Source organism: Rhinopithecus roxellana, chromosome 10, assembly GCF_007565055.1.
Source record: "Rhinopithecus roxellana isolate Shanxi Qingling chromosome 10, ASM756505v1, whole genome shotgun sequence".
Taxonomy (NCBI): Eukaryota; Metazoa; Chordata; class Mammalia; order Primates; family Cercopithecidae; genus Rhinopithecus; species Rhinopithecus roxellana.
In genome coordinates, this window is record NC_044558.1 from 56038288 (window position 1) to 56048817 (window position 10530).

The 10530-nt window shown below is 38.2% G+C and overlaps 1 protein-coding gene across 1 annotated transcript; it reads right to left on the minus strand.

Moving 5' to 3' along the window:
* Nucleotides 1–304: 304 nt before the first annotated feature.
* Nucleotides 305–10288, minus strand: NEUROD4 (neuronal differentiation 4). Its single transcript, XM_010357571.2, has 2 exons — nucleotides 9924–10288; nucleotides 305–3883 (listed from the first exon to the last, which is right to left on the minus strand). The coding sequence occupies exon 2, from the start codon at nucleotides 3872–3874 to the stop codon at nucleotides 2879–2881; it is 996 nt and encodes a 331-aa protein (XP_010355873.1). The 5' UTR covers nucleotides 3875–3883; nucleotides 9924–10288; the 3' UTR covers nucleotides 305–2878.
* Nucleotides 10289–10530: the final 242 nt, after the last annotated feature.

The following is a 10530-nucleotide window of genomic DNA, read 5'->3' on the forward strand; positions in this document are numbered from 1 at the left end:
AGCTTGGTCAGCCCACCTACTTTGGATAATAGCACATCTTCCCATTTATCTGTGGTTTGATTGCTTAGACTGCCCATAGCCCTGTAATCTGTAAGATTATTTTTTCTTAACTGTAGATTTTATACTTGATTATATGAGTAGCAGAGAACAGTGCTTCTAGACTTCTAACTGCATATTTTGAATATTCTAGCAAGATCAATTGAATTAGGGGATGTGTAAATCTCCTGAGAGACCAGATAGAGCCCAAGAAAATGAATGAATGAGAGTGAATGAAAGTTCTGAAGACTAACAACACAACACAACATCTAATAAGACTTACAGCTTTATTTCTACTAGGAAAAAGGAAGGAAAAACAGTCATATTTTAAACAAAATATTTAAACAATTATTTTACTTTATCTAAAAAAGCCTCCAGAAGAATGAGACCACCCTAGGTTGGAGAGCAGGCTCTTTACAAGCTATTGCATTCCTAAATTTTAATTCAATTATAAAATCCCTCTGTACAATTTCAGGGAGGCCTGGCTCATGGCTACCATACTCCCCAAAGGCATAAACAGCAGATTAGTAAAGAATAACTCTGGCTCACTTTAGACTGAAGAAAATAATCTAAAAACATTAACTTGCACAGCCATTCAAATTATTGCTGCTTTTTATAAAAATTATCACAGAGGTAATTCTCTATTTTTTCCTTTCCCCTTTCTCCAAAACTCAGCAGTTCTTAGCAAAATTGTGAGCTACTTTCCAAATAAAATTTTAGGAAGAGCTTCCAAGCACATCTATGGGGCTAAAAGAATTTTCGTGAAAGGAAGAGAAAAATAAATAAAATAAATAATATCTAATAAATAACTCAGACAACATTGATTATCTACAAACTTAAATGCCAGAAAATGCTAGCTTCGAGGATGGACCCTCCCACAGTCCTTCACAAAGATAAGTTCAGTATACACTCAGAAAGCACATACTATGGCTTTGTACGTCATTTTACTTGCCAATTTCCTCTAAGGCAGATTGTGATGAGGGGGACCACTTTGGTGGCTGATGGGGCTTAAGATCTCTCTTCAAGGCTACTTTCAAGTGAATTTACAAACCAAGGGTGCAAAGTACAGCAGGGTAAGTGCTGAGAGCAAAATGGAAAAAAATAACTTATACTGTAAGGAGATAATAAATAAGAGAGGTGAACAGACAAGATACACGTATAGTTGGCAGATTTTAGGGGATAGCTGAGCTATAGAAAATGACATACTAATATGTGTTATCGTTTTTTTAATTGGCCCTATTGATGAACCCTGCATGCTAAACGTATCCTTTCTGGCAGGAGCAGGACCTAATCTACTATCAAATAAGTCATTCAGGCTCTGGTTTGACTTAAATAACTGTCCTGGCAGATTGAACAAGATAGGAAAATTTCTCAGGTCTTATTTTCTGAAAAAAATACAACTTTATGAAGTTAGTGTTGATATAAAGGAAAGAGGAGTTACATAAAGAAAAATAAGCACTCTGCAAATTGGGTTAAACCTGTGATGAAGACATAGTTGGTAAAAATATTCACCGACCTTGTATTTCATTTCTGCATCCTTAAGTTTGGTCACCTGAAATGTTATTTACAATATGTAATAACATATTCTATCTTAGAAGTGAGGAAGAGGTAACAGCTAGTGTAGGGGGAGAGATAAGGGACTATATATATGTTGGAAAAATTTAACCTTGGTCAATAAGTTGATTGGTGCTTGTCCTTCTGGAAAATATGTTGGTGTGGACAGAGGTGGATGGTTTTAATCATGTTTAACCACATGAAATTCATCTTGCTTAAAAAAAAATCCACTGGTTTTCCCATGGGCAACTGTGAGCTAGAGAGAGTCCCTGAACTATGGTAGTTATTACAGCCAATAGCTATTTTATTGCTCTTTAATATAAACCTGTGTTGTGTTCTGATTCTAACAGCAGCACCTGAGCTGCATCAGAAGTTCTGGAGCCCTCTGGTTATGGAGGTCATGGTCTAAAAGACTTATATATGTCCCATTAGTCGTAGGAGTCTGAGGCTTCAGTGACTTGTGTGCCCTACGTCTAGTACTGAGAAAAATGGTTTTGAAATATTATCAAGAATAAAGTTGGCATGAGGCCTCTATTATGATTCTCTATTATGGTTCTTCAAATCATAAGGAAGATATGTTCAACTTTTAGTCTAATAACAAATAGAGTTGATCTCTAAAGAACATGTTTTGTTCTTCACAGTGACAGCCATGTTAGACTTTTAGCTTCCAGGAGTTACTTTTCAATAGATACAAAGAAGTCCTATCATTAAACCCAAACAAACTTTGCATTCTGTGAGCCAAGAGATATGCACTTTGTGTTCCCTCTGATAACTCAATTTGATCATTCTATGCATAGCATCCCTTTCCTATTATTTCTCTGTTCTTTCAGTTTCAAGAAGTTGTCAGGAGTGATCACTACAGTTATAGAATTTCAGAACTGTGAAGGACTTTAGAAATCATCTGGACTTAGAACAATTGCCTCATATAAATACAATTTGTTTAGTTACAATTGCTAGTAAATAAACAAAGGCCAGAAATAGTAAATTAATTGGCATATATTATGCAATGAGTTTTTTGCACCACTGGAATAGGGCCCAGGTCTTCTTTTCTATTTTCAAATGGTTGTTAAATCATCAAATATTTTCACTTGAGGACCCTATAAAGAAATCAATGCAATGTGAGGTGATGAGAAAAGAGGTGATAGATGAAAGAAAGCCTAAATGGACTTGAACTATTTTTTTATATGTATCCATAGGGATCCTTTAAGGTCATTGAATCTTTAGCTCAACCACTCAAATTATGGAAAATGTCTCCACGTCATTCTCTGAAACATTGAACTTAACTGCCTCACTCAGTGAAGACTGTATTGAGTTGGGTCCCAATACCATGATGGGGGTAGGAATCATAGGACATGTCTATAGGAACATCATAACGGGGGGTACCAGCCTGAAAAGGAGTTGAATGCACATGCCCTGAGCTTAGACTTGAAGAAGGGTAATGTGGCATGAAGCTGTAGGATTTTTCTAGGTCAGGAGACCCATCTTGCTTCAAGGAGAAGTTCCCACTGATGCTCAGAGGTGGAGTGAGTGGGCCCTCGTAAGGGGGTGTACTGCAGTCAGGTAGATGACTCCCAAAGGACGATTCTCCCAAACTCTTGAATACTTGGGGCTTGAGATGAAGAAGATGTGTTTCCATATGGCCATAAGGAGGGCTAGGCAGCCCCGGAGACTGATAGTTGAAGTTGTGGACAGAGATGGCAGAGTCACAAATAGGAGATTTATCCTCATGCTTCTCCAGGAGGACAGACTGAGGGCCCAGCTGGAGACATCCAGCCACCAGGTTGCTTGTGGGCTGAGAGAGTCCTTTACAGAGCATCTCCACAAAGCCTTTCCCTTCAGGTGTCTGGCCAGTCTCCAGAACTTCAGATAAAGCCCAAATATAGTTCCTGGCCAGTCTAAGAGTCTCTATCTTGGAAAGTTTCTGGGTTTTAGAGTAGCATGGCATGACTCGCCTCAGGTTATCCAGGGCATCATTCAGGCCATGCATCCGGGTCCGTTCTCTGGCATTGGCCTTGACTCTTCGAGCCCTGAATCTCTCAAGGCGAGCTTTGGTCATCTTCTTTTTCTTGGGACCCCTTCTCTTAGGTTTCTCCCCATCTTCTTCCTCTTCTTCTTCTTCCTCAATACTGTCATGCTCTTCAGTTAAGCTGCTGAGCATCCCATAAGTACCTGGTCTGCTCTCTTCCTCCTTCACCTCATTTTGGGAACCCAGACCTTTATCCATCCAGGATGGTGTGTTGACTAGCTCTCCCATCTCCTTGGATTTCACATAAGTTTTTGACATTTCCAGTCTCTGGAAAAGGGAAGTATCAAAGGTTAATTCCTGTGAGTACCTGATTTTATTTGAAACTAAACTTTTTTATATGTAATTATCTTGTCCAAGTCTTCCATTCTAAATGACAAATCCAAAACTGAAAGAAATTCCCAGAATACTCCTTTAGTTATGGCATATTATAAGAAAATATACTATAGTAAAGGAAAACTGACTTGATTATTCATTGTAGTGTTAGTGCCTAGCTCTTTTTATTCTTAGATTTTTAATCTCATGAACATTTTATACAAAATGACTGAGATACGAGTCCAAAGATATATTTTTCTTTCCTTCCAGAATCCAGAATATAAAAGGGGAAAAATGAGATGAGTATATAAATTACTGTCCAAATAGAGATATTTCTGAAAGTGAAAGAGTGTGCTAAAAATAAGTATATCTGTGTAATAATTATCATTATTACAAAACAAAAACCCATCAAATAGTCAAATAAGCACACTGTTGTATATTTACACCATACAAAATAAAAAACTGTAGCAAGATCGTTCAGACTACTTTGTATGTGTTCTACAAAAAACTACTCAACTTGTATTTAGAAGCATTTCACATCCATCTAGCCTGTAACACCCATGTTTCTCCCCAGTATTGCTAACTGGTGGCCTCAATCATCTCCTTCAAGTTGCCCATGACACAACTGGCTGGTCCAACACATGACCATCAAATATTACTCTCACTATCACCAGAGGAGCATTCTGTTTTTCAGTAAGCACTTTGTGTTCTGTCTAGTGTGAGTTATGTTAGAAGTGTTAGTGACATGGCATCTTGAAAGGATCATGAAAAGAAAGGAGGGTTATCACTGATCATCTTTCAAATTTGCCCGTATGTTAAAGTGAGAACTCTTTGCAAATGCATCTCACACCATCAGACAAGACCATGGCAACAGCTAGGAGTGCAGCCAGTGGTCTACCAAACCTATCCAAGGTTTAGTGCAACTACTATATTAATACTTTGTTTAAAATGAAAAATCTGGAACAAATACTAGTGGAACTAGTGGAACAGAATATAGTGACTGCTAACACAAGTGAGGACTATTTCAGGCAAACACAGGAATAGCCTGACTACTTTAATTCACTAACACATTGTTTAATCAGAATTTTGTATGCAAAATTCACTATTTGAAAACCAGAAGAGGCTGGTGATTTAGTAAACATTTTGCATTCAATTCTGGAAGAATTTGAATTGTTTTAAAGCTTGCTAAGCAATTTTTAGGCATATGGTTTACCAAATAAAAGTATCTGATAAGCCCCATTGGGGCATCCCAGTTTACCAGTTACTCTTTGAAATATTAAACCCACTATCACCTTTTATTATGAGAAAGAGGAGAATATAACAAACGTTTTCTGTTCTATGAAGCTTGAGCCTCAAATCAATGAACCCAGGGATTAGTATGTAGCTTTTAAAAATAAAGATATATTATTTGATTTGTTTCTGGTAATTGGAGCTTGTTTTCCTTGTAACCTCATTTACCTCCTATAAATAATTAATGTAACTGCACTGTGAAAACAGCCTAGGTTTCATGTTAATCAGCACGGAAATCATGTCAGCTTGACTTACTCACTTAATAAGGCTTCCTGGGTAAGCAGCTTTATTGAAAACACACATTGGAACCTATTGGTCAACTGGCTGCCCAGGCCAACTCAGAAAATCCCACTTTTAATATGGATGATAGAGCTTGTGTGCTGAGCTGCACTTCTAACTCAGGCAGATATCCAGAGGGAGGGTAAAAAACCTAATTAACTTTCTGTTAAAGTAACACGGCTCTTCCAGAGGCAGGTGCACTCTAAGGCCAAAAAGGATGGAGTGGGCTTGGGAAACCTAATGCTCCCCATGTAATTATAATTATAATATATAAATGTATAGCATTTTAAAGTTTACAGAGCACTTTTGCATCCATTAATTCATATGTTTCTTATAGCAAACCTTTGAGGGAGATAGAAATTGTTATGCTCGTTTTATACTCAAGGTCACTGTGGGTCAGGTAGTTTAAGTGATGGAAATGCAAAGATACAGTGCTGGTGGAGTGGGACATAAAATCAATTCTTCTTACTTTACATCTTAGGTTTTATGTTTTTCTTCTCCTTGTTCTTCTATCACAGCTACAGGAAGAAAGCACTTTGGCTTCAGGAGACGTACAGCAATAGAACTAAGTCAACAGGAGTGACCATCATCCAAAGGGTGTTCTTTGAGGTGCCTTTTAACACTCGTATTCCAGGATTTCTTCATCTTCGAAACGTTTCTCTTGTTGCTTTCACCCATATATTCCCCCTCCCTCTCTTCCTCATCATCCCCCTTTTTCTCCTTATCTTCATTCTCTTATCTTCATTATCATTATTATCACTGGCTCATAGTGAGATGCATGAAAAGGACAGAAGGAAGGAAAGAAGGAAGGTGCAAGACAGGAGAGTCTCCCGAATTGCCTCTGGATCTGAACACCATCCTAGTTGGGGGACTTAGCCTTTTTCACTATCCCTACCTCTGTACCTCTGGACTCTTATTAAGGTCTGTCAATACTCGCACACATCAAAATAAGTGAGATTGGGAGGATAGAATAGGCCACCTTTTACCTCTAACATATTTAATGGTTTCTGTAAGAGTCAAGGAGCTGCTTTCAAATCAGCTTGTTGGTGGGTATAAACACAAAGAATCAACTGGCTTTGGCCAAAGTAATGAAAAGGTCAACCAGTTTTCTTTCACCTTTGTCCTCTTACTAATCATGAGAAGGACATAGATGGCTCCAATTTAACTCCCTCTGTTCTCATAGGTGCTGGTCCATTAACTTCCAAGAGAATCCCATGAGTATATAGTATGGTTTCAAAAAAATGGAAGCTAGAATAACACAAATGTGAACTCTAGTCCCAATTCTTCTAATTCCTGGATTGTTGATCCCAAACTCATTACATAAAGTTCTCTGTTCTTCCATTTCCTCTAATAAAATAAGGCTAACATAGAGGTTATGTGATTCTTGTAAGAGAAATAAAGACATAATAAAGAATTTTATAGCTGTAAATGCTATTAAACATCTATATATTTATTTCCTGTTTTTTCTTGGGTTTTCTTATCTAATTATTCACACACGTTTGTTTATCCAAAAATAAAAATTATTTCTCACAGATGAATAATAAAACAGACTGTATCAACTAGTATGTCTCTTATTATCTGAATATTACCTCTGATTGGTTTAGAAAATCATCTGACAGTTACTCAGTAGCCTGTCATTTTTCCCATGGTGGGATAGACAGCACAGACTCCAGTGTCAGATTACCTGGACTCAAACTTCAGCTCCACTATTCACTAGATACATGAACTTAGGCCACTTTCATAACCTTTATCTGCCTCAGTCTCCTCCTCCTTAAAATGAGAATAATAACAATCCTACCTCATAGGATTATTAGGAGCATAAAATGAGGTGATATATTTGAAGCATTTTGAATAGTGTCATACATCATGAATTTCATGTAAGTATTATTTTGTTCTCCTAAACATCACCATGAATTTTTCTGGCCACTTGGAAAAGAGTAGGTACAATTTGAATCTGTTATTAATATTGATTTTATGTCAACAAAAGCCAATGACTTCATTTCAACATCTATTTGAAAAAATTTGAAAAAATAAATACACCTACTCCTCCAATCTCCTATTGAAACTGAAATCAAAGGTTCTGTTCTGCTGCAAGAGGTGAGGAAACCAAGCCCTATCAACTGCCTCCACTGAGTTGACTAGAACTCTTCCATCATATTTAAGATGGAAGTTAGCTCCAAAACTTTCATTCTATTTTATAATTGGGAGAAAACTGTTGGTTTGACCTTCCTATTCAATCACATACATTTTCAGGTTCATGAACCTTCTGTATTGGGAATACAATTTTCCCACCAAAACCAAATGGCAGAGCTCTGAGGGCAATATGCAGTGTCTATCAAAGAGAAGTGAAAGCAGTGAATGCCAAGACTTCTGAAATATAAAGAAGAATGTTTCTCTGACTTTTTTCACCTAAATATTTTCAATGCAGTTTTCTCCAGAACAAGTACCTAAATCTAATGTTGCTTTCAGCCTGTTAAGGAACCATCTCAGAGGTGTACTGAAAGAAGCATGAAACGAAGACTCTTTCATCACTCACTCATTAAATGAGCACAGAAAAATTATTGTAATTATTGTATCCTTAGGGCAAAATGAAAATAAGATTGTCTTTCCTACATCATTTAGAAGTTTTCATGAAAAACAAGAAGATAACGCAAGCACAAGTACTTTGTAAAATTGCTATGCCAATGTGAGGGTTGGCAATTGTTTCACAGAAGCTGTTTGAGAAAGTCTGCAGCACTATCTCACAAAGCATCACGATATACCATCTTAAGGTTGCCTCAATTCCTAGGAAAGAAATTAGCTCACAAATTATATAGGAAGTAGATTTGAATATGACAAAAATCAATGAATACTGGCTCAAGGGCCAGAATCTGGCCCTTCCCTACACATATACATAAACACATTCTGATCTTATAAAGTCCATTTTTAGCCATTTGGCATTTGGATTTTCTTTTATACCTACATAATATAACAGAATTTTCCTCTTTCTATAGGATTCTTCAGTGAAATTTCAAGTTTAGCCAATTATTTTTAATTCAAAATACTTCTCATATTTTTTAAAATTTTAGATCTGTTATAGCAAAATGTTTGCTTAGGCAATGATTGTTACTACCCAATATTTTTACTACTAGAGCCAAAGTCATTAAGCACTACTACTATGTGAAGCTGTCTTGGAATTCTTTCTACACTTTTACAAATTTTTTATTTACTGTGGAGATGTTTCAACTAATTAATAGGTAAGGGGAACTCACATGTGGATTTGTGATAGTTAGATGGTGTCTCTCCTCTTAAAAGCTGGTGATAATCTCTTTACCTTATGATCTGATGACTAAATACAACAGAATAGAGGCTGTCCAGCCCAGTTTCTAGGAAATCTAAGAACTAAACAGACTAAATTCTTTTCCCGGAGTTGCATAGTCTTGGCACTAAAAAGACAGAATCCAGACCAGGATCTTCACAAGTTGTACTGCTTGGAAAAAGCCAGTAGGTTGTTCTATGCTCTTCTTTTCTACTCTACTATTTTCCCCCTTATTAATACATGTGCACATGTATGTACATGCATGCACACACACACACATTTTGTCCAGCAAAGCCATGTAATACTTCAGGTGCCATTGCCTCACATCTTAATAGTAAACAGAAGTTACTCAGTCTCTTACTTTTCCCTCCATGTGCTTCAGCATTTCACCTCTGCTTCGTCTGTCAAAAAAAATGAGGGTGGGGGAAGGTATTTTACATTTCATTAGTATTTTCTGAGTATACTTTTTTCGTGGGCAAATGATGAGTGTGAAGCAGAGAAAGGAAAAATAAACTTGGACATTCTTTTTCTTCTAATTTCCCACCTGAAAGAGCTGAAGCAAAGGAAATTTCCCCCACCCCATGCCAACTATTCAAGTATTTTTAGTAAACCAAATAGTTAATGGTGAGAATCTACCCCGAGGACTTTCCACAGTCTTCTCTGATTCCTCATTCTGTTTTCCTTTCCCTGCCTCCCCTCCGTCCTTGCATAGTCCTAAAATGCTGTGAGCAGAGTGGTGGATTGGGTCAATTCTTCCAACCTACTTGCTGGGCCACCTTGGAAAAGCAGTTAAGCTTTTTGACATTTTCACCACTAGCAAAATGAAAGAGTGGCTTTTACGGGAATTGGGGGAGATCATCTGTAATCTTCACTTTATTAAAATGACTGTGAGTGTCTATGTGTTTTACTTTGGGTGGCAAGTGCTATACAATTTAATAAAATTATTTAAAATGTTTATATTTTTCCCTAAGTGTTCCAATTCACTAGCTTTCACATTCCAAGTTTTCTAAGTCCCACTTCCTCCTGCCTTACCCAGAAGAGACTTTCCTCACCCCAACTACTCCTCTAGGTGAGTGGGAACTTCCCACAGAAACTTTAGCCGCCTTACTTCCCCAACCACTGGCTCACCTCGGTCACTGGCAGTTCCTGGAGTGAACTCTGTGAATCTGCGTCTTAGAGGACAGTCAGAGAGCCCAGTCTCCCTGACCATCCAGATCGTAGGATAAAGAGATGCTTTCAGCTATCCATGTTAAACCCGGTTGTTACCTCTTAGAGATTCCACCGGGTCTGGTTTCTCTGCCTGCGCCTTATTCTACTCCTTCCCTGGAGTTCGGTATGCTCCTCTAGGACGCCTTCGGGCTGATGACTCTGCTGCAGCCGGTTTAGTCGCCCTTCAGTACCTCTTCTCCCTGGTTAGCTCCCCGCAGAGGAGCTTTCAGGACCACAGCCTCTGGGCAGCTCCTGCTCTCTGGCCGGAGCCTCTGACTTGCTGCAGTTTTGATTGCTCTCCCAGCTGACCAGGGAGGAGTGATGTTGCCCAGAGTCTAACTCCTCCCTTTCCCCAGCCGAAAGACACGCCCACTTGAAAGGCTCCTCTGGCCAGGTCCAGTTTTGCCGCCTGTTTGTTTGTTTAAACAGAGTTGGGGGTTGGTGGAAGGGGAGTGGGGGAGGAGAGTTGCTGAAGTTGAGGAGTAAAGAAAAAGAGGACTGGAAACCTTTGTGATTAAAACGGTAA